This window comes from Marmota marmota, unplaced genomic scaffold (genome assembly GCF_001458135.2).
Source record: "Marmota marmota marmota unplaced genomic scaffold, marMar, whole genome shotgun sequence".
Classification (NCBI taxonomy): Eukaryota; Metazoa; Chordata; class Mammalia; order Rodentia; family Sciuridae; genus Marmota; species Marmota marmota.
Genome location: NW_026000222.1, coordinates 15,291,700 through 15,317,388, shown reverse-complemented (window position 1 = coordinate 15,317,388; position 25,689 = coordinate 15,291,700). Strand labels below are relative to the sequence as shown.

The following is a 25,689-nucleotide window of genomic DNA, read 5'->3' as shown; positions in this document are numbered from 1 at the left end:
CCTCCCCTCCCCTCCTCTCTCTCTACCTGTTTAATTCTTTATAAGAGTCAGTGGATTCTTGGATTGTTGCATTTAGTCCAGCTTGTCCAATTTTATTATTGTATTTAATCCTGTGGAGCTGGGATTCAAATGGACAGTTGGTACTTACACCCATACCTCCCCGCCCCCTATTATGATAAATTAATAACTTTGCTGAGATAATGTGAATTTAAAGAATCTAGCATTGCATTTGGTACTCAGTAGTCAGAGATTTTCTTTCCTTGTGGAAGAGATCCCATTGAATTTGTTGGCATATTTTACCTGGTAGTCACATAAGGAATTAACAAAGCTTTTTTAAATTGCATTCAAATTCACATAAATTCTCATAACCGAAACATCTTAAAATGTACATTGGTGTGTAGCCAAAAAGAAAAACCCTATATCCATTGAACAGCTCCTCCTCATCCCCTCTTTCTCCTGTTCCTGGCTCCAGGGAATCCACCAGTCTGTCTTCTTTGTCTATGTATTTACCTATTTTGGGTTTATCTATTATATTTCATAAAAATGAAATTATACAATATGTGACTTTTGTGTCTGGCTTCTTTTTTTTTTTTTTAATATTTATTTCTTAGTTTTTAGCGGACACAACATCTTTGTATGTGGTGCTGAGGATCGAACCCGGGACGCATGCATGCCAGGCAAGCGCGCTACCTCTTGAGCCACATCCCCAGCCCTGTGTCTGGCTTCTTTTATTCAGAAAATTAAAATTTTTTATGTTCTATCTATTTATTTTTTTTTGGTGGTGCTGGAGATCAATTCCAGGTTTCACACATGCTAGGCAGATACTCTTATGACTGAGCTATGCTTCATGCTGTGATAAGGTTTTGAGGTTTATCCACCTTTTATTCCTTTTTATGGGTGTGTGGAGAGCAGCCTGTGCCTAGCCCTGAGTTATTCCATTTTATAAAGCAGCAGTTTACCATGAAGTCATTCCATTTTGAGTATAAGTGCTTAGGAAGAATGACTTGATAACTCGTCTTAGCAAATAAATCAAATGTTCATATAGAACTCACAGAAAACAAAAATCAAACAAAAATCCCAGCTGCACAGCACAATCATAAAATACAAACTGATAAATAAATTCATTGTGCTAATAAAAATTGCCACCTTTGGCCAGGCTTAGTGGTGCATGCCTGTAATTCCAGCAGCTCTGGACATTGAGGCAGGAAGATTGCAAGTTCAAATCCAGTCTCAACAATTTAGCAAGGCCCTAAGCAACTTAGCGAGACCCTGTCTCAAAATAAAAAAAATAAATAAATAAAGGCTGGAGATATGTATGGCTCAGAGGTTAAGCTGCTGGGTTCAATCCCTGCTACTAAGAAAAAAAAAAAAGATTGGTGTGGAATAAAATAATGTGGGATTGCCGTGGTCAGGATACCAAGTGAGCCATGAGTACTTAATGAATTTTAAAGACAATGAAATTGTAGCTTGTGTATTTATTTTTACCCAATAAATTCGGGCATTGGTGAAAGACACAAACATGGCTGATCTGTATTAACTCACAACAGGGTGAATACTATTCCATTTTGTTTGGTTACCCTGATTTATTTATCCATTCATCCATTGATGAACTTTTGGGTTGTTTCTGCCTTTTGGCTGTTGTGAATAGCACCACTGTTCACATGCTTTGAATATGCATGTACATGTATTTGAGTCCCAAATTTTAATTCTTTTAAGTATGGCAAGTGTTTCCTTTTTTAAAAAGAAATTATCTTTTACTGATTTAATGCTCTTTATGAATCTGATAAGTTCTATGAAAGTTCTTTTTTTTTTTAATTGGATGTACAGCATCCTTATTTTATCATTTTTTTAAAATTGGATGTACAGCATCCTTATTTTATCATTTAGAAGATATTGTAGGCAGTTTCTTTCTTCTTCTTTTTTTTTTTTTCATTTGTAGATAGACACAATACCCTTACTTTATTTATTCATTTTTATCTGGTGCTGAGGATCGAACCCAGTGCCTCCCACATGCTAGGCAAGCTCTACCACTGAGCCACAACCCCACCCCCGTAGGCAGTTTCTTTTTCATTAAATTTGCTTCTGGGGAGAATTCAAGAAAGTTCAAACTACTTGCTATTCTAGTCTTTTAACTTTTACGAAGTTTCTTCGGGAAAGATTCATCTTTTGTCTTCCTTTCTTCCCATTTCATAAACAGATTACAACTGTGCAACCCTAGTGTAGAGATTGAAAACTCCAGTGTCTACACTACAGATAGTGTAAGGCCAATCATTGCAATGATCTAAAAGGTACTTTCTATAATTGAAGAATACACTATAAGGGAACAGCTCCAGCTTTTCTTGTGGGAATATAGGGTTAATATTGCCAGATCTTATGATTTGTCAAGAGAAGCAAAAGTCTGTATTTTTATGTAAAATATGTTAATTCAATGTTTGGAATTAATTAAAAATGTTTTAAAACATTCTGAAGGCCAGACTGAACCCACCTATAGTCAAGATAGGTCCTGAAGGAAGTATAAGATGAGTAGAAAGGAAAGCTGTGTATTTTGAATTAATACTAAAGTCATCTTGAAATGGACATGAGCTAGTTATCTGCCCTTGAAATAACACGAAATAATGCCCATGCAGTATCTCCATATCACCTCCTCATTGCATACCCTTTTCAGGGAATCCATTATAGCTTTCATTTATGTTATTAGAGCTCCAGTTAATATAATAGTTTTAGATGTGTTGTACACGTTATTGGTAGTGCTCACAACTCTACAAGATCGGTGTTACCTCTTTTTTTTTTTTTTTAATAAATGAGACAGGGCTGGGGTTGTGGCTCAGTGGTAGAATGCTTGCTTAGCATGTGTGAGGCACTGGGTTCGATTCTCAGCACCACATATAAATAAATGAATAAAATAAAGGTCCATCAGTGTCTAAAAATATTAAAAATAATAAATGAGACAACAAAGTCTTCCTGTATTAAGTAATTTGCCCAAGATCACACAAAAAATGTGATTGAGCTATTGTGATTATGATTGAAAGCCCAGTTCTGACTACCTTTGCTCTTTCCTTATGACATGCTACGTACCTCTTATTTATTATGAGCAGTATTGGTATATAGTAGTGTTCCACTTATCAGGAGAGGTTAAATTCTAAGATTCACATTGGATGCCTGAAACCATGAATAGTGTCAATACATATGTTTTCTCCTACATGTACCTACCAGTGATAAAGTTTGGGTGTGGTGATGCATGCTTATAATCCCAGCTACTCAGGAAGCTAAATAGGAAAGATAAAAACTTTGAGGCCAGTTTAGGTAACTTAGTGAGACTCCATCTTGAAAAATAAAGGGCTGGGGATATAGCTCAGTGGTAGAGTGCTGCTGGGTTTTGTCCCTAGTACTGGGGGAAAAAAGTTTTATTTAGAAATTAGAAATATGCTGTAATAAAATCAATGTTATCTCTAGTCTTGCCCTTTGGGCCCATTATTAAGTAAAATGAGGGTTACTTGAATAAAAGACTGTGATTAGTAGATTTGCTGGACAAGGGGATGATTTACATTCCTGGAGATGGACAGGGTGAGATTTCTTCATACTACTCAGTATGGTACACAATTTAAAACATAGGAATTGTTTATTTCTGGAACTTGACATTTAATATTTTTGGGCCATGGTTGGCCATTTCTGACCAAAACCTGAGAGGTCTAAAATTTTTCAAAAATTTTGCAACAAGGCCCAGGCTGACCTTGAACTTGCAATCCTGCTTGCTGCTTCAAGCTCCTGAGTAGCTGGAATTACAAGTTTGTATGTCTGTGATTTGTCAAGAGAAGCCAAGCTATGATTATCAAGTTGAAGTCCACTTACTTCCATTTGGACTTAAACCATTTGCCTTCATCACTCCTTTGCTACTTCTTTGACAAAAATATCAAGAAGTACATTTTGCCATATCAAGTACACGTATTCTTTCAAGTTCTTCCTTTTTTGAGCTAAATAAGGCATTTTCACCTTTTTTTTTTTGCTACCAGGGATTGAACTCAGGGGTACTCAACTACTGAGCCACATCCCCAGTTCTGTTTTGTATTTTATTTTGAGACAGGGTCTCATTGACTTGCTAAGTGCCTTACCATTGCTGAGTCTGGCTTTGAACTCATGATCCTCCTGTCTCAGCCTCTTGAGACATTGGGATTACAGGCATTCACCACTTTGCTCAGCTTGACTCTGTACTCTTAAAGCTCCTCTAATTTTCCCCTAGCTTATTTCCTCAGGCTTCTTGCTGGGTTTCTGTTCTCTGGGCTGCTCAAAATAACCACACAAGTCACATGGATAGTCTACCTTCAAGACAGATTCCAGCCAGGTGTAGTGGTGCATGCCTGTAATCTCAGTAGTTTGGGAGGCTAAAGCAGGAGGATCACAAGTTCAAGGCTAGCCTCAGCAATTTAGTGAGGCTCTAAGCAACTTAGCATGACCTTGTCTCAAAATAAAATATAAAAAAAAGGGCTCGGGATGTGGCTCAGTGTGGCTCTTTGGGGTTGCTGTGAGGGCTCCTCTGACCTTAAGGGTCTGCAGGAAGAGAGAGAGCACGTGCGGACCCCTTTTATTGAGGAGAAGCTATTCAGATGAGGCAAGGGGTCAGGTTTCAGGGGGCTGAGTCTATCTTCATGATGTCCACTGACAGCAGGTTGACTGTCATCTAGGTAGGCCACACCCAAGGGCACAGTAAGAGAAGGGGACACACACAAGGCACTTCCATGGAAGATTCTATCCTAAACAGGGAAAGGGGTAATATTATGAAGGAACAGGTAAGCAAAGCTCCACCCATGGGGCTGTAGGAAGACACATCCAGGCAGGAAGACACAAGTCACTTGAACTCTAGAAGAGCAGGGCAGTCTAGCAGCAGGGTGCTGCCCAGCAAGGGAGTTAACTCAGTCACTTGTGAGGTTGGTCTCCCACAGCTTCTTTTCCCATTTTGCCTCTTTTTTTTTTTTTAATTTTCCTTTTCTTTATATGGTCTCTCAGCAACCTTATGTCCTTCTACAGTGTCTGTTTTCTTTCTTCTTCCTCCCCCCCTCCGTCTTATCTTTTCTCCTCTACTTAAAAACCCAGGGTCTCACATGTGCTAGTTAAGTGTTCTACCTCTGAGCTGTATTCCTAGCTGCCCCCCCCTTTTATTAACTGACCAGATTACAAAATACCATGATAGATACCTTAGTTCATCCTTTTAATAAGCCTGTTGATCTGGTCTTCCTTGTTGCCAGCATCTACACTTTCTACAAAATGGATGGTCTTTTTCTTCATTCCACCTGTTAGAGAAGATAATTTGAAGGACCACAGGAAGTTATTTGCCACTTTGAAGCATTTCCCAACAGTGTAGATCCTCTATGCTGATGATGTCATATTTACTAAGAGATTGAGCAATCAAAGCGTTGTCTGTCAAGGCAATTCATTTCTTATTGATTTTGCCATATCCATGCTTGTAGTTCATTCATTGACTTTAGGTCTGGGTACCCCCGTATAGTATATGGTTCCATGATCCTTAGCATGTTAATTGAATCCTTGTTGAAGTTAATGAAGTTGCCATTGAAGATCTGGCAAAGGCGAAAAAGTTTTAATACCTTTTGAACCTTTGGGCTTACACCATTAATCCCTCTGATACTGATGACAAATGCCAACTTAGTTTCTGCAGGTACATAGAAGTTGCCAGATTTTCTTGCCATTCCAGCCCATTTGAATCTCTGTTTTGTTCATCTTCCTATATTGTTTGTGGTAATTCTTGGCTTTTTCATAGATATGCTTCCTCTGCCTTTCAAAGCATCTTTTGGGCAGACTTTTCCTCAGGGGCTTTACCTTTAGCTCTGTGTAATTCCTTCACTTTTTCTTAAGGTTTCTGGCACAGCAGGAACCTTCTTTTTCTTCTCTTTGGCACCCTCCATGGTTCCAGCCAGAAAAAAAGAACCCCCTCTGCCTTTTTTGGGATAAGGTCTCACCAAGTTGCCCCTGGTGACCTTAAATTTGTAATCCTACTGAGTAGCTGGAATTATCAGCATGCACCACTGCATCCTGCTCCATGGTATCTATTTGCTCATTCATACACTCATCAATTGAGTGCCTGTTTGTGTCAAGCACTGTGCTGTTTGCTGAGGAAACTGTGAATGAGACTGACTTATCCATTGTCCTTGTGATATGTATAATCTAATAGGGAGTTACTGAAAAATATGTGATAAATATTCTGGTAAGATAAATACATAGGAGGAATATCTAAGATTGAAGTGATCAGGAAAAGCTGGTTAGAAAGGTTTGAGTTGAAAGGGGCTGTAGGAAGGTCAGGGTTTCAGGCAAAAACAATGGCATTTATAGAGAAATACAGGTGAAGAAATGAAAATCATTGTATCTCAATGACAATGTGTAGGAAAGATGAGAATGGAGACGGAGAGATAAGTCTGCAGAGCCATAAAATAAGCACTCATATATTCATTCAATAAATGTTTAATTAGTATTTTTATGTTATTTTATATCATGCTAACATAACTATAAAGTTTAATAGCCTAGTCTTCACTGTTGCTGCTATGAACTATCAAACTAGGCTTTAGAAAGTTTCTGAGTCTGTATTTGTTTATTGCTATTGATTGCTGTATGATAGGTTGTGCTGACTTTATTGTATCTTACCCAAAAGTTACCTTTTCGAAGAATCTTTTATTGATTACTCAAGACCTTTCCCTCCTGTCTCTGGTCTTTAATTATAATTATTGTCAGTGGTGTGTGTATATACTTATTTCAACTACATTTTCAGGTCTTTGAGGATAGAAACGACTGTATCTTTTTCTTGTGGTGTTGGGGATTGAACCCAGGGCCTTATGTATGCTCAGCAAGTGCTGTATTACTGAGCTACATCTCCACCCCACTAATGTCTTTAATTTGCTTTAAATCCTTTTGCCTGGAGTATAAAGGATATGTGTACAGAGTAATTTTGTAGCTTGCCAAGATGTACTGTTTTGTGGCTGGCTTAAGCCAGTATTTTTTACATAGGTCACATCAATATTCTTGAATATTAAGTTAAATAACCTAATAATTCTTCAAATTTATTAAAGGCTGTCAAGTGGAACATGTTAATACGAATACTTTATTTACTCTGAGCAAAGAAAAGAACATATTGATATGGGTTAAAATTACAACAGAATGATTTCTGCTGTAAACTAAGATTAGAGACTAGATTTTGCCCTCCTGCCTGAAATGTCAAACATTGAAAAAAGCACCCCCCCAAAAAAATTAAATATGAGATGGGGGGTGGGGATTAACATTAGACTCAAAACACTCTGGTCTTGCCTAAGAAGGCATAAAGGCTGTTTTTGTCAGCCATGTCATCATCGTGACCAAAATACCTGACAAGAACAATTGGAGGAGGAAAAGTTTATTTGGGGGCTTAGAGTTTTAGAGGTGTCAGTCCATAGATGGCCAACTCTATTGCTCTGGGCCAAAGGTAAGGCAGAGCATCATGGAAGAAGGGTATGATGGAGGAAAGCAGCTCAGAACATGACAATAAGGAAGCAGAAAGAGCCTGCTCCCCAAACCACCGACAAAATATAAACCCCATGGGAATGCCCCCATGACCCACCTCCTCCAACCACACCCTACCTGCCTGTGGTTACCACCCAGTTAATCCCTACTAGTGAATTAATGCACTGGTCAGGTTAAGGCTCTAATAACCCTATCACTTCACTTTTGAACTTTCTTTCATTGTCTCATATATGAGCTTTTGGGAGACACCTCATAATCTAAACTATAACAAAGGCAAAACCTGAAAGGATCAAACTGTTTTCCCTATAACTTAACAATATCACACAAAGCTTAAGAATATTTATAGCAGTATTAAAATAATCAGCATAGAATAAGATAAAATTCTCAATATCTGCTATCAAATCCCAAATCACTAATCATAGAAAGAGGCATAAAATTGTAGCATTTGGAGAAAAATCATTAAATTGAGGCAGATACAGAAAGGTTTTGTGGCTTTTTTTTTGGTCTGCAACAGTATTTTGCATGATTCCTTTTATGTAAAACTCATAAAACAAAATTGTATGCTGATAGAAGTCAGAAGATTGGTTACCCCTTCCAGGGAGTGATGGTCTTTCAAGAAGCATGAGGGAGAATTCTTAATCAGCCAGCTGATGGTTATGTGTGTATTCACTTTAAAAAATTTTGTTCAAGACTTAAGATTTTTATACTTTACTATTGTATATGTTATATTTTAGTAAAAAATTAAAACTTTTAGAAGTTGATTCTAAAATTGACATAAAATTAGTAATAATTATCTATATTCCTGTATACTTTATAATCAAAACACTTTTCATATGTCAATATTATTCATATGAAAGTACTTTATAAGTACTGTCATTTATTTTTAAAATAATTTTATATTTTTTAGAACTTTTTTCTATTTACTAGATTGCATTGTAACACAGAGGATTATACAAGTTAACCTCTCATTTGCTATAGTAAAATGACATTTAAAAAATATTTGTAAGAATCCTAAAAAGTCTTGTTCATCAATATAGTAACATCTAGTTAACATAGCACTAACAGTTTTTTTTTGGTAAGAAAGTGTTAAGCTTTCATAGAACAAATACTAATTGTATCAGAGAATGACCAGGACTAATTGTACCAGAGAATGACCAGGAGGGGATGCAAAGGAATAACATGTTGTCAGTGGGTTAGTTTTACTCATTAAGAATCTTTGGTCTTTGCCCAACAGAGATAATTAATAGATAATTTCTCTCAGACCCAAGATAACAAGATCTATGTTAGTTTCTTTAGGTATTTAGTAAACATGTATGAAATCTTAAATATCAGTCTAAAATCATCTACCACCATGTGATATAGTTGTCATTTTGGTCAGGAAAGATGCATAACGTTGATTTTCTTTCTTTCTTTCTTTTTTTTTTTTTTTGATATGTTATTGTAATTGTTTTTTCCTCAAGGTTTTAAAAATTGAGATAATCTGTGGAATAAGGTGGTTTATCCCTGTTGCTATTCTCTTCTAGTCTTCAGAAAAAAATCAGTATCAGTACTTTTTTTTTTTTTTTTTTTTGTACCAGAGATTGAACTTAACCACTGAGCCACATCCCCAGCCTTTTTTTTTTTAAATTGAGACAGGGCCTCACTACATTGGTGAGGCTGGCTTTGAAATTGTGATCCTCCTACTACAGCCTCAATATCAGTTCTTTATTAAAGAGGTAATAAACTAAGGTCAGTCTATTTTCATTCTGAGGTTGAATTTCATAATTTAAACTAATGACTCAGCCAGAATCACCTGTAGAGCTTTATAAAAATACTCGTTCTATGGTCCTGTTTCCTGTAAATCATCCCAAGTGTCTGGGATTACAGGCATGAGCCATCATACACGACAATTAGACTGCTTTTTCAAGACAAAGCCAATAATATACATAAAAGAATTAGAATGTTAATTCTACTTGTTTCTTTTCATTTGCAGTATTATGTATGCTCATATATATGTGATTAGTTTAAAAAAGGATTTATTTAAGATAGTTATAAAACAGATCTCTATTCAGTATTGATGTTGTAAACGTTTAGTGAAATTGTATTTTAAGTGTGTACTATAAAGTTTTTAAGATAAATGTAGATATTTTTCTGCTGCTTATGTTTCAGAAATGCTCATTTTATTAATAATGCATTTAAATGTGAGTTTAGTAAAGTTAGAAAAGAAACTGGAGTCTCCCTCTCTCTTTAGCATGTTTTTTAGACCATCTGGCTGCTATAACAAAAAAAACCTTCGACTGGGTAATTTGTAAATAATACACATTTATTGCAAATAGTTCTGGGTGCTAGGGAGTCCAAGATCATGAAACCAGCAAATTTGGTGTCTGGTAAGGGCTTGTTCTCTTCTAAGATGGAACCTTCTTGTATCCTCACATGCTGGTAGGGGTAAATGTTTTTTCCTTACATTCTGGAAGAAGCAAGGCAGCTTCCTTCAATCTTCTTGTTGTTGTTATTGTTTTTTGGGGGGATACTGGTAAACCAGAGGTGTTTACCACTGAGCTACATTTATGTTTTTTGTTTTGAGCCAGGGTCTTATGAAGTTACTGAAGCTGGCCTTGATCCTCCTGTCTTAACCGCCTGAGTTGCTGGGATTACAGGCAACTGCGCCCAGGTCATTCAGTCTCTCTTTTTAATAAGGACATTAACCCATTCATGGTAGCAGATCCCTCATGAGTTATTTCCTAAATGTCCTCCCATCTTAATGCTGACACGTTGGGTTTTAAGTTCCAGCATGAATTTTGGAAGTACATTAGCATTCAGACCACAGCTGCAGGCAAATAAGCAATCATAATAATTTAAACCCATTAGAATGAAATGTTCACTGAATCAGATTTTTTTGGTCTATTTTGATGTATTCCCAGAACCTAGGGCACTGCTTTGTGTACATCAGTTAAATATTTGTTGAATGAATGAGTACATGAATAAATAAATGAGAATATTTAATGAATGTACTTCATTCTATAGTAGGTAGTATTTCTTCACTTCTGATATAATCATGTTTTACCTCACTTTTATTGGCAGTATTTCTGAAATACTATGAAAAGTATAATTTTCCTGAAGTCTGTTTCACAACTGAGTACATTAAGAATTTTTTTTTTGGTAGTTGGACACAACACCTTTATTTGATTTATTTATTTGTTTGTTTGTTTTTATGTGGTGCTAAGGATTGAACCCAGCCCCTCAGATGTGTTAGGCAAGTGCTCTACCACTGATCTACAACCCCAGCCCCTATGTTAAGAATTAGTAGTTTCTTTATTATCTGAATGAGATTTAAGAATAAGTTTTCTTAGATCTAAGTTTTTTTTGTGTGTGTGTACATAATATAGACAGCTGGGCGTGGTGGCACACACTTATAATCCCAGCCACTCTGGAAGCTGAGGCAGGAAAGTTGTGCTGCAGTTTAGCGAGACCCTTTCAAAATTTAAAAAGGGTTGAGGGACATAGCTCTGTGGTAGACCATCCCTGGGTTCAATTCCCAAGACCATATTAAAACAAAACAAACAAAAAACCAAATAACAATCAGTAACTTTATAAAGAAATTAATCTAGTTCCAAGACAGATTTAGTATAAAAACAAAAGTAAAGGGAAAAAACAAAACAACAACAAACCCAAAACAAAGTAAAAGCAGGGTATATAATGAGCAGCATCAATCGCTAGAACTTTCTTCTATTTATTACTTGATCTTTCTCCTATTTATGTATCACTTGGATGCCCCATAGACATCTCAAATTCATCATTTAAAACTGAATTCACCCGGCTTGGGTTGTGGCCTAGCACGTTCAAGGTCCTGGGTTCAATCCTCAGCACCACATAAAAATAAATAAATAAAATAAAGGTATTGTATTGTGTCCAAATACAACTAAAAAATAAATATTTTTAAAAATACTGAATTCACCATCTTTCCTGATGTACTCTTCCTCTTGTATTCTCTATCATGGGAAATGGCTTCACCTTCTGTCAATTTTCCTGAGGTGGAATTCTTATGACTTACTTAGAATTCGTTTTTTTTTCTTTCGTTTTGCTCTCCAACCAGTCATCCAGTTCAATTTGCCTGTTTCCTAAACATCTTTATATTCTGTCACTGTTCTTATTACCACTACCTTGGTTCAGAAATTTGTTATTTGTTGTTATAAAAACCTTACTGATTTGCATCTCTATGACTATTGTGCATATTTATTTATATAAATCTGAGCTTATTAGTTCTTTGCTTAACATCCTCAGGCTCCATATGCATTGTGGAATAAAATTTTTATATTCTTAGCATCATACTCAAGGTGTTTCATAACATGGCCTCTCCCTACTTTTAGTAGGTTAATCTCCTTTTCCTCCTCATAATTCCCATGTTATAGGGAGTTAACTGAATTACTTGAAAAACTGAAATAGCTGAAATACAAATACTCTTCTTGTTTAGGTTTGTTTTTATAACTTCTCTCTTTTCTGAAATCTTTCTGCTAAATAACTATTTTGGTGTTCATAATTGACCTAAGGTATCACATCATATGTGGAGTTCTGTTTGATTCTCTACAGATAATTTTAAATGTTCCCTCTTCTGTATTTATTTAATATCCTGTACTTCCCTCCCTTTCCATATTTTAAAACATTTGTTCTAATTAATTAGTTCCACATTTTTTATTGGTGCATTATAGTTGTACATGATGGGATTTTTTCATTACATATTCCTACATGCACACACTCTAACAATATAATTCGGCCAATATCACTCTCCAACACTTGCCCCTGCCCCACTTCCTATACTGATATCCCTTTGATTTTTACTAGATCCCACCACATCTTTTTTTTCCCTTTTGTCTCTCTACCTTCCACATTTAAAACATGATTCCTGACCTTCTGAGTCTGGTTTATTTTGTTTAACATGATGGTCTCAAGTTCCATCCATTTTCCTACAAATGATACAATTTGGTTCATTTTCATGGCTGAATAAGACTCCATTGTGGGGACTGGGGTTGTGGCTCAGTGGTAGAGCACTTGCCTAGCATGCGTGAGGCGCTAGGTTCGATCCTCAGCACCACATTAAAAAAACAAAACAAAACAAAAAACCTAAATAAACAAAGGTAGTGTGTCTATCTACAACTAAAACAAACAAATACGTCCATTGTGTATATAAACCACATTTTCTTTTATCCATTCATCCGTTGTTGAACACCTAGGTTCCATAGTTTGGCTATTGTGAATTATGCTGCTGTAAACATGGGTAAACACAAGTATTAGTATGATGACTTTATGTTTTTTAGTTGTTGCTAGACCTTTATTTTATTTATTTATACACAATGCTGCGAATCGAACCCAGTGCCTCACACATGCCAGGCAAGTGCGCTACCGCTGAGCTTCAGCCCCAGCCCCATGACTTTAATTATTTAGGATAAATACTGAGGAATGGTGTAGCTGAGTCATATGGTGGTTCCATGCCTAGTCTTTTGAAGAACTTCCACACTGATTTCCATAGTAGTTGTACTAATTTATAGTTCCACCAACAGTAATGTTTCTTTTTTTTCCACATCCCCTCCAGATTTATTGTTGTTTATATTATTTATTTATTTATTTATTGGTAGTGTTGGGAATTGAACCCAGGACCTTATGCCTGCTAGACAAGCACTCAACCAACTGAGTTATGTCTCCAACCCTGTTGTTTTTATTCTTGATGACTGCCAGTCTGACTGGTATGAGATGAAATTTCACTGTAGTTTTGATTTGCATTTCCCTAATTGCTAATGGTGTTGAATATTTTTCATATATTTTTGGCCATTTGTATTTCCTCTTTTGAGAAATGTCTGTTTAATTAATTTGCCCATTTATTAATTGGGTTATTTGGTTTTTTGGTGTTAAGTTTTTTAAGTTATTTATATATTCTAGATATTAATCCTCTGTCCAAAGAGTACCTAGCAGAGATTCTCTCCCATTCTGTAGGTTCTCTCTTCACATTTCTAATTGTTTCTTTTGCTGTTTTCCAAGTTTTTTTAATTTGATGCCATTTCCTTTCTTAACTTTTGGCATTATTTCCTGAGCTTTAGATGTCCCATCTTGTACTTGAAACTCATTATGCATTATTTAAAACTTGCTTGATTTTATTTTCTCTAGTCTGTGGTTGTCACTGTTGTCATCTTTTTTTTTTTTTTGGTACCTGGGATTGAACCCAGGGTGCTTAAACACTGAGACACATTACCCCCTTTTTATTTTGAGACAGGGTCTCAATAAGTTGCTTAAGGTCTAACTTAGTTGCTAAGACTGGCATTGAACGTGTGATTCTCCTGCCTCAGCCTCCGGAGTTGCTGGAATTACAGGCATGTGCCACCATGTTCAGCTTATTTTTTATTTTGTGGTCTTCTTAAGAGTGATTTTATTTTAAATTTATGTCCCCAGTTCAGTGTAAGAGCTAGTTTAATTGGATGCTTAATTGCTGTTTTGTCAGGTTGAAAGTAATAGTGAAAATGAAATGGCATGGCCTGAAATATTGAGCCTATGAATGTGGCAAATAAGATGTCAAATAAATAAATATGACCAAGTGATAACTCATGGTATATTTTGTAACTAATATTCTGCTACCTTTCCCTATCAAAATATGTGGTTATGGCAAAAGAAAGAGAAGGAACAGTATGGATTCTTTTTTCTTTTTTAATTTTTTGTTACTGGGAATTTAACCCAGAAGAGCTCTACCACTGAACTATGTTCCTAGCCATTTTTATTTTTTGTTTTGAGCAAGATCTTGCTTAGTTGCTGAGTGTCTTGATAAGTTATTGAAGCTGGCCTCGAGCTTGTGATCCCAGTCTATTGCTGAGATTTCATGTATGAGTCACCATGCCCAGCTAAATTTTTAAAAATATTTTCATTATTGTTGATGGACCTTTATTTTATTTATTTATATGCGGTGCTGAGAAAAACCCAGTGCCTCATACATGCTAGGCAAGAGCTCTACCCCTGAGCCACAACCCCAGGAGACAGTGTCTTCCTGAGTTGCCCAGAATTACTTCAAACTTGTAATCCTCCTGCTTCAGCCTCCTGAGTAGATGGTGTGTCGGCAGTGGTTTGAATTTTTGTTCTCCCAGAATTCATGAGTTCTGAATCCCCCATGTCATTTATTGATGATATTTGTAGATGGAACATGTTTTAGATACCTTTTCGGTCACATTAACCAAAAGGCCTGATAAGAACAATTTTAGATGAGGAAAAGTTTATTTGGGGCTCATGGTTTCAGAAGTCTCAGTCCATAGATGGCTGACTCCATTAGTTCTGGGTTCAAGGTAAGATAGAACATTATGGCAAAAGGGTGGGGTAAAGGAAAGCAGCTCAGGACATGACAATCAATAAGCAGAGAGTGCCCACTCACCAGGGATAAAATATATACTCCAAAGGGAAGCCACCAATGACCTACTCCTCTACCCACATTGTATTTGTCTATAGTTATCACCCAGTTAATCCTTTCAGAATGGATTAATGCACTGATTTGGTTAAGTCTCTCCTAGCTCAATCATTTCACCTGTAAACTTTGTTGTGTTGTCTCACATGAGCTTTTGGGGGACACCTTGTATCTAAACTTTAACAGAACCTTTAGAGGTGATTGGGTCATGAGGGTTCTCTTTTCTTAAATAGATTAATGTATTTTGGTGGGAATGATTTTGTTAAAAAAGCAGCTATCCCTGGGAGTCTTGCTCTGGTTTGCTTATCCATCTTTGGGACTCTGCAAGGAGTTCTCACCAAGAGGAAGCCCTTTACGAGATATGGCCCCTTGACTTTGAATTTCCTAGCATTTTGAAGAGTAAGAAATAAATTTCTTCTCTTTTTATCTCACTGATGTATTCTATTAAGTCAACAGAAAATGAACTAAAACAATGATTTTGATACTTTTTAAGATTATAATCCTTTTGTTTTTATAGAAAGTCTGAGTTGGACAGACTTCCTCCTGATTACATTCAAATTATGCATCTTTGGCAGAAAATCACAGAGATGTTGTATTTTTATGTTATTGTATCAAGTGGTGTATGATTTTGATTTGTCATTACTGATGATACCTACTTTGATTAGTCTTCACTACTTTAAAGAATCCCTTTTTCTCCTTCGCAATTAATAAATATTTAGTGGAGTTACACTGTGAAACTATATAAATATCTTGTTTCTCATTGAACTTTTTAACTTATTGTTTTATTTCAACATGAACGTCTATATTTTCAGTAGATTAAATGTTACTATTATTACTTATTTACACGCTTATTTTGTCCTGTGTGTTCAGTTTGAGCCCTTTCAAGCAGAAGTGTCCTATGACATGACCCCATGATTCTTTGAGTACTTCCTTACCTTTTGTAAAACAAATTCTCTAAGGCTCCTTGGACTTTCCCTGTCTTAGTCCTTACATCTATTTTTCTAAGAACCTCTTATTTCTTTTAGTGGAGAATAGTACTTAGAAATAAAAATTTTGTATGAATATACTTTTGGGTTGCTGCTGCTCCCTTCCAGAGAACAGAGCTATGGAATATATGTTTACATAAATTACATGTACATTTATGTCTGTATTTTTCTGTCTATATGGGTTGACTATCCTTTATTTGAAATGCTTAGGACCAGAAGTATTTTAAAATTTTTTCTCCCCCCAGATTTTGGAATATTTACATTGACTTTACTGATTGGGACTCCTTAACCAAAATTCAAAATATTTCAAAATCCAAAACTTTTTTGTACTTCATGTTTGCACCTGGAAAGTTTCAAGTTTCAGAGCATTTTGAATTTTTTGATTAGTGATGCTCAGCCTACATATACATACCTGTATACTATCATGAGTTCACACTAACACCCCAGGTGCAACTCAGTTATCTTAGGGTTCCTTCTTCCTGGAATAAGTGAACAGAAATTCCGCCCCCCCCCCCTTTTTTTCTGTGGTTCTGGGGATTGAACCCACTGTTGCTTTACCGCTGAGCTACATTCCTAGACTTTTTTATTTTTGAGACTGGGTCTCACTGGCCTTAAACTTTCATCTTTCTGCCTCAGCTTCTCAAGTTGCTGGGATTACAGGCATGATCCATCGGGCCTAGCCAAACATCTTATATACTGCTTTTTTCCTTATATATATTTTTAAATATATATATATATATATATAAATATATGTAAGCCCTCTGTATAGGGCTGAGGTTGTGGCTCAGTGGTAGAGGGCTCACCTAGCACAGCGAGGCCCTGGGTTCAATTCTCAGCACCACATAAAAATAAATAAATAAAATAAAGGTATTGTGTCCAATTATGACTTAAAAAAAAATCACTGTATAGATGTGAACCAGCAGCATTAGTGGTATACAATTTAACAAAAATTGTCCTATTTAAGCTTTGTAGCAGCTCTCTGAGGCTGTGCCCTCAGAGAGGGCATGCCCTGTTCATGAATGGTTCTACTTCTATTGTATTTTTTAAACAGTATATATTTTAGTAAAAAGTGAGAGGAAGTGTGGGTGTTTCAGGGGTTCACATCTTCCTGGAACAAGAAATAACAGAATAAAGCAGCAGAGAATGGCATGTAGGTGGTCACAGTATGCCCAACTGAAAAAAAAGCTTAACTATTAATTTATCAATTTTTTCTTTCTCTCTTACTATCCTGTGCCCTCAGGATAGAATTTCTGTATACTTTGAACATGATGTATTATAGTGAAATTCGTCCACTCCCTCATTGCTGGTGTTGAAGAATAAAGACTGAATTGATTCAGAAATAATTGGTGACATAAATGAATCAATTAGAGTTTACAGAATGACCAAACAAACAAGCCAGCCATGTCAACCCATTTTTATATTGTTGCCTTTCCACCCTTTCCACTTGGGAAGAATTAATTTGTTCTTAATATTTGAGAATGGTGGTTTCATTTCCTTCATTCCTCCTTCCAGTTGCCCTATGCTCAGCACTGTTGCACCAATATAAGACAAATTCTTTTTTTTTAAAGTTGTTGATGGACCTTTATTTTATTCATTTATTTAAATTTGGTGCTGAGAATCGAACCCAGTGCTTCAAGCATGCTAGGCACTGAACCTTGACCCCAGCCCTAAGACAAATTCTTGATATTCTGAATCTGTACCCTTTTCTGCTTAATTTCTTTTCTCAAACCCTATATTAATAATTTATATTAATGGAGTTACTATATTGCATTAAATGTATTTTTGCCATGTTAATACTTAAGTAATGTACTTACATTGGAATTTTGGTCAACTTAAATTCATAGTGAACCATAGATGAGTTGTTTAAACATTATTACACAAATTATTACCAACATTAATAGAAAAAAACATGTAAGAAAACAACCAGCTCAATTGTTAGGCTAATGAAAGACTTCCCGTAGAAAAGAAAATTAAAAGAACTTCTAGATTTAACAAATGGCAGGGGAAAATGAACACATATAAGTGCTGTGCAATTTTTTTTTTTTTTTTTTTTTTGGTACTAGGGATTTAACCTCAGGGGTGCTTCACCATTGAGCTGTATCCCCAGTCTTTTTTTTTTTTTTTTAATATTTTTTTAGTTGTTGATGGACCTTTATTTTATTTATTTATATGCAGTGCTGAGAATCAAATCCAGTGCCTCACACATGCTAAATAAGTGCTCTATCACTGAGCTACAACCTCAGTCCTTTTTATTTTTAATTTTGAGATAGGGTCCTTTTTATTTTTAATTTTGAGATAGGGTCTTGATAAATTGCCCAGGCTGGACTTGAATATTCGATTCTTCTGTCTCAGCTTCCCGAGTTACTGGGATTACAGACATGCACCACTGTGTCCAGCTGCTGTGAACTTTTTGATCAGCCATTATATATATAAATACTTTTTAAAATATACCTTTATTTTATTTATTTATTTTCATGGGCCTTGCACGTGCTAGGTGAGTACTCTACCACTGAGCCACAACCTCAGCCCCATTGATCAGCTATATAATCTTCATTAAATTTTACCTTATTCCGTTAGGGGTATGTACTTTAGTTAATCATTATTTGTGATGAATTATGAAATATACAATATATCCTTCTTAAACCTCTGTCATTTCCAGGTTTGAAATCCTTGTTCAAGTTGTTAGTATAATAACCAACCTCCCTCAGGTTGAACTTTTACTTTTTGAGTGCTGTTTGTTAAAACTCATCTATTTTATTAAGTTGACACTTCTTCATCTTGTTTAAAAACTTTTTGAGATTTTTATCACTTAATTTAGTATAACTCTGCCTACAGCATTTTCTTTGCCCTCAGTATAATAGCCTTAAAGGACATATTGGTTTGTAATCTGGCCTTTTTCACAATTTTGCTTTTTACAAATGTCCATGAAGTTTATCAGAAACTGCTTGCTCTTAGGTAATTCTCATTTGTGCTTTCTCTCCCTTTTTGTTAAAATAGCCAGCTTTATTGATTCATGCTTTACATATAAAAGTTTACCCATATAGGGCTGGGGTTATGGCTCAGTGGTAGAGGGCTTGCCTAGCACCTGTGAGGCACTGGGTTTGATCCTCAGCACCACATAAAAACTTATAAATAAAATAAAGGTATTGTGTCCATCTGTAACTAAAATTTTTTTTTTTTAAATTTACCCATTTAAAGGAATACACTTAGTAGTTGTTAGTGTATTTGCAGAGTAATCTAATTTGGAACATTTTTATCACTCCAGAAAGAAATCTTATTTTTTCGCCCTCCATGTCCCCCCACTGATTTTACTACTGACTTTAGTAAAAGAAATCTTTTCTCAGAAGCTGTCTTTCCATTATGGATTTCCCATTCTGTTTCTAAATATTTTGTTTTTTATAAACCTTCATTGTTCCCTTATCTTTCTAAACTAATTTAAAAGATAACATAGCAAAAATAGATATTGTGATGTAACATGAAATGACTAGTGCTTACTTAAGACTGTCATTTTCATAGAATTAAAGAACCTGTGTTCTTTTGTTCAGGAGTTCTTTTCATTAACTAGTAGAGATTATTTGAATTTAGGACCGCAAGACAATAAATAGTGTTTACAGCATAATTTATATTTCTTTAATATTTTGGTATCGATGGAAGAAGATTTAAAAGAAATTTCCATAGCCAGGTGTGATGGCACATGCCTGTTATCCCAGCTACTTTGAAGGCTGAGGCAGGAGGATTACAAATTCAAGGCTAACCTCAGCAATTTAACAAGACCTTGTCTCAAGATAAAAATAAAAAGGGCTGCGGATGTGGTTAAGTGATTAAGTGTCTCTGGGTTCAGTCCCCAGAGACATGGGGATAAACCCAGTGGTACTCTGAGGAAATTCCATAGCCAGGTGTGATAGCACTGAGCTATATCTACTGCCTTTTTTACTTTGAGACAGAGTCTCTCTAAATAGCCCAGGCTGGCTTTAAATTTGTAATCCTCCTGCCTCAACCTCCCTAGTATTTGGGATTATATCTATACTATACCATGCCTGGCATATCTAAAGAACTTTTTGTTTTCAAGGAGTAAGAAAGACAACTATATTAAAATGAATATTTGTTGATAATGTCATTTAATTAGATTCTATCTCCCCTTCTCCTGTATTATTTGAAAGCTAGAAATAATTTCCTTAAGGTGTTTAGCAACATATAATAAGCTGAAAAGTTGCAACCAGGCATGTTATATTCAGTCAGACAGATGCTGAATCTCTAGATGCTGTGAAGATGAACATTTCAAGTGTTAGGTAATAGGGTTTTTTAAGTTTATTCTCTACTGTAAATGAAAATCATTTAACTATGTAACTTCTATTTTAGCTTCCCTTCTTGACTTTTTTCCTTATCCCTATCCATATCAAAATTAGGGTACATCCTTTAGTGTTTATTTGTGATGACCAAAGTATTTATGAATTTAGTAATCAGTTAACTAAAAGTGTTATCAAGGATAAGCTGTCTAGTAATGCTAACTTTTTTTGTCACTCATGTAGATAATAATCTTTAATTATGGAGTGTTAGGTTTCTTGGAATATTGGGCCTTTGTGCCTTAGTTCTTTTGAAAATAGGCATATGCTTCTAACTGCTCTTTCAAAAGTTTCTTCCAACTTTGATTTTAGTACCTTTAGACAATATCTTAAAAATTATTTCCACATAACAACATATAAAAAGCTGAAAAATATATAATGATAATCAGAAAACAAATTTTTTAAGCGAGAGAGAGAGAGAAAGAGAGAATTTTTTAATATTTATTTTTTAGGTTTCGGTGGACACATCTTTATTTTTTATTTTATCAAATATTTTCTATAGATAGAGTACTCTTTAATCAGGGATACAAAAATAATCATAATCTTAAATAGGTATTTATAAGCTCCCTGATTTAAAAGCATTGCATACCTGTGCCTTTCCAGAGTCAGAGATGCCTCAGAAAATAGGAAGTATTTCCTTGGGCATGACATTCCTTTTTTATTTTTTTTCAGACATGAAAAATGAATTATGATGGTGTTGGATTAAAATACTGTTTGCTAATGGGTGTTGAGTAAAAGATCCAGACTAATGGACTAATTAGAAAAGCCAATTTAAAACTGATATATGCTATATTCCGTCTTATATGTAAAGAATAGCAAGTTACACTTGTACTATTACAAAGGAATAATTGGACAATCTTAGGTTGTTTAACATATTTTCTCTGTCTAGTTTTAATTACTTTAAAAATTTAATAACTTTCTAGAGATTTTCTTGAACCCAAGGAATAAAGCCAGAAAGTCAGGAAGCAGAATGAATGGAAAATTATACTAAAAGAAAAAAAATGCTAATAATTCTTTATAGAGGTATGATATGGTATTGTTTTTTTGTGAATAACATTCTTGTGAGAGAAATAATATTCATTTCATGCGCATGTAATTAGGTTGTTAAATGACTCTTTAAAACTGTCTTTCTCCTTTCATTTCTCTCCACAGAATCTGTCTATGATCTTCTCCCAAAGGAGTTACAGTTACCTCCATCTAGTGAAACATCTGTAGCATCAATGAGTCAGACAAGTGGTGGTGAGGCAGGCTCGCCTCCTCCAGCTGTAGTTGCTGCTGGTATGCATTTCATTTTACTTTCTTAAAAGACACCTAGGATATTATCTGGCCAACATGAACAGTGCTGGCAAAGTTCATATCAAAAAGAGTGTGATTTGAGGGTTTGTTTTAGGAGGTTTTAAAGTGTATACCTTTAAACTTAAATTTTTTCAGTATAATTTTCTTAATGTAATTATTATTTTAGAAAATAATAAGTACCATCTTCTAAAATGGATCTTATTTTCAAATATGGGAACTAGCTTAAAATTTTTGTTGGCTTCACATAAATAGATTAAATACTAAGCTATGGATAGAAAATTATATTTGAATTTCTATTTAACCTTTTTTTGTGTGTGTGATACTGGGGATTGAACCCAGAGTTGCTCTACCACTGTGCTGGTGTTCCCAGCCCTTTTTACTTTTTATTTTGAGACGGTGTCTCACTAAATTGTCGAGAATCTTGCTAAGTTGCTGAGTCTGATCTTAAACTTGTGGTCCTCATAACTCAGCTTCCCAAGTCACTGAGAAAATAGGTTTGGGCCACCTTACTCAGCTGTCTTTTTAACAATTATTTTTAAACACCTGCTTAAAGAGAAAAATATTTTATAGATTCTGAAAACGGACTCAAGCCTCTCAAGTCCCTTTTTTGTTCACATTACTTTAATCTTTCTCTACATTAAAAAATATATGTGGTTTTTCTATTTTAAATTCATCTACAATTATCAAAGATTTGAATATAAATATAATATTTATGTAAAGACATTTCTTCTATCAATGAAAGCTTATAGAAAGTAATGTTTGAAATTGTTCAAGTTTTATTTTTACTCAGCTCTCAAATCATACACTTTATAACTATGTAAGATTGGTTCCAAATTTTATTTTGAATTGCAATAAAAGATTGACAGATAAGCAACTAGAAAAAAAGTCTTAATTAATGATAAATTAGTATGAATGCTTTCCATAATATTAGCTTGCCCAACTAATTTTAAGTTGGGATTTTATACATTGCTAAGTATATATGAAAAATGAAAAAAATTATATAATCTGAAGTTCTGGAAAAAAAATTATATAATCTGAAGTTTTATCTGTCCTTCTAATTAGAGGTTTCTTACCTAATAGGTATGATACCTCTTATCTTAAGTCCATCGGACCATTGTTTTCAGTTAATTCTTTTTGTTTCAAAAATAGAACAGTGAAGTGGAAGGTAGTGGTTTAAATGTTTCTCAAACTGTATAGTGCAGTATGACACCTTCCTGACTGAGGGCAGGAAAACTTTAAATATGATAAAGAAACTTATCAGCCCTGCTCACTGTTCATGTGTTGCCAGACATTTTCTAACAGTTTCTGTGGATTTAATTGTGAATTTGTTAACTTTTTAGTAATCAAATTGAGAAAATGACCTGGTTCACATTATATCCACTGGGTTATAAAATGGCTCTAAATATTTTTGATGAGTTTAAATCTAGTTTTAAAAATTACATCAAATTATAAAATGTGAAATAAAATATTTCTATAAAGTATTTCACTTTAAATCCACATGTAGAAATTGACTAACTGATTTCTTTTGTATTTTTTGAGATTGTTTTTTAAAGACATGTTGAATCTGTATAGAACTAAAAGTCTGTTTCTTCTGTGCTTTTTAACATCTGTTTATAGTAGATCCAGTTCCTTTTAAAAACTGAAAAAATGTTAGCTAGGTTTGGGAAAAGAACAACTCTTCTTTTTAAATAATACCAAACTAAATTTCAAAAATTCCTATATGTAAATATTACAAGTTCTTAATTTTAAGTCACTAATGAAATATTACCCTCACCCCCAATATAGCTGAGAAAATTATCTTCAGATAAAGTTAGATTGAAATTTTGAGTTGAAAAATCATGAAAATAAGAGATTTGAGCAAAGGAAGTATTCCGAAGTAATAAATTCTTATCATCTTGAAATTATTGACATAATAAAGATGATGAAGAGAGTATAGAGGTCACCTTGGTAGTTTTATTTTATTCATACAAAGCTTTGGTGATCTATAAAACTATCATTTGTAATATTTTATTAAATATAATTTAATTTTAGTAACCAATATAGTTTATTCTGGTATTCTAATGTCATATTGGTAGAATGATTTCTGTATTTTATACTGTTAGAGATTAAAGGGGTTTAAATTACAAAATAATTATTATAGGGAAATCTGTTATATAAATCATTAGAGTCACATTTTTATTTGACATATTAATGCCCTTGGTGATATAAAAAAGAGAGATTTGAAGTATATTACCAAGTTATTTAATGTTTTCCTGGCCAAAAGACTAGATGTCTAGGGAAATGCACATTAATTTAAATTTCTGTGAATTTAAAAAACAATGTAGCTTTTGCTGTTTAAATATGAAATGCATAAAAATGATGACTCTTATATAGTTAATTCTTCAGAATTTTGAAGGAGCCGGATTGGCTGCTATCAGGTATGAGGGCCTGGTGGAAACAGACTTCTAGTTCTGCCATAAAGGTTTGTGTTTCACGAGTTTTAAATCAATTTAAATTTTAAAATATGGAGGCTGGGCATATGGGTGTTCATGGACATTCTTTGTTATTTAATTATTGCAAACATGTTTCTCAGATTCACCAATGTAGATTTTTTTCCCCCTGCACATATTTCTGAGTGCATGAATAAATATGCTGCTAATCCACAATCCAGAATACTGAGTAACGGAGTGTCTCTCAACTTTTTTTTTACTTCTATACTATTTACATCTTTACATGCTCTCAACAATAACATCTTTTTGATCCTGTGAATCCCAGGGGAAATTTCTTTCCTTTCAGTGGAGCTAAGTTTCAGAATAGGGAAGATGTAGCCATCAGTCCAAAATTTGTTTGCCTCCCCTTTATCTCCTGTAAGGGTAGTAGAGAGTTAAGGTTCAGTATATTAGTGAATAAAAACTTTAGAAAATTTTTGAACACTATTGTAGATTCTTGGTAGTTAAAACTGGGGCCATTTTTCTTAAATAAGAAGCATATCCAAATGAATTGATGTATTTTGGGTTTTTTTTTTTGAGGGGGTGGGCAATATAAGGAGCTGACCAAGAGAAAAAGGCATTATTGAGAATCCTATTGTGATATGGATTAAGAAGAACTAAAATTGAAGTAATATTTAGGAGAATTGAAACAGTTATGTACCAGAATTTGTGGTTTTGAAATGAGGTGTGGCAGGTTTTTGTTAACAAAACAAAACAGCTTTATTAAGATACAATTCACATGCCATACAATTAAGTATTACTTTTAATGTATTGTCTTTCAAGTTTTTATCCTTGGGTTTACTTAATTTATTTGTAATAGGAATTCTTTCACAGAAGTCAACAGTAACTGTTAGTTCATTTTAAGAAATTTTAAGAAATCAAATTATTTCTATCCCAGACTGTCTTCATTTGGGTATATCATACTATATGTACAAGTTTATAACAAAATATGATATTGTGTTAAAGTGACTTTCACATCTTTAAAAAATTTTTTATTCAAATTTTTGAGCTAAGTAATGAATTAAATAAACTATAGTTTTATGATTCAGAGAATATTCATAACTAGTTTATAATTTTTTATTTTCATAAATTTGGTGTTTTATTTCCAAAATTATATATTATTGCTCTTTTTAGAAGTATACTTCCAAACAGTTTTTAAGATGTATGGTGTACCCAGTCAAAGCATGTATAATAGAAATCTGTGTTGAATATCTCTAATAATTGGATCACTGTAGGTTTTTAAGGCTAAAATTTAAGTTTATAACTTTACACAAAGTGATCCATATAATAAACTTCTTTTAAAGAGCTTTGAATTCTGTGCCATGGCAATTATTAAATCTCAAGTGTATAATCTGTGTTTTCTATGTTGAAAGAACCTAATTGAGTGCCGTTTACACTGTAAAAGAGAATACTTGACAATTAAATTAATGTCTGGTAACCAAAGAACAGCCATCTTTCATTTTAGACCTCTCAATCATTTAAATTAACCTCAAAGGAGTTTCTAAATCATCCATAACAACAAAAACATACAAAAATTGGGGTGAAGAAAATGTTATTATTTTCGAGTTTCCATTTTGTTATTGGAATTGTGCTAGATAATTTGCATATCATTGTATATAATCATATCTAGCCAAAGGTACACCTCTTCTTTATTGCTGAGGTCTTATTTCTTGAGGGAATTTAACATT

At 34.3% G+C, this 25,689-nt stretch overlaps 1 protein-coding gene and 1 pseudogene across 5 annotated transcripts in view; one reads left to right on the top strand and one right to left on the bottom strand.

Annotated features, from left to right (window-relative positions):
- The window catches only part of Nfat5 (nuclear factor of activated T cells 5), a 103,326-nt gene that overhangs the window by 23,081 nt on the left and 54,556 nt on the right, over positions 1 to 25,689 (top strand). For 2 of the 5 annotated variants that reach the window (XM_048792430.1, XM_048792429.1), the window contains exon 2: positions 21,390 to 21,515. In XM_048792430.1, coding sequence (XP_048648387.1) covers positions 21,458 to 21,515 — 58 coding nt within the window. In that variant the 5' untranslated portion in view covers positions 21,390 to 21,457. Of the gene's footprint in view, positions 1 to 21,386; positions 21,516 to 25,689 lie in introns of those variants that run through there. The other 3 variants (XM_048792431.1, XM_015496142.2, XM_048792432.1) reach the window with 2 other exon arrangements.
- Positions 5,008 to 5,915, bottom strand: LOC107150945 (annotated as a pseudogene).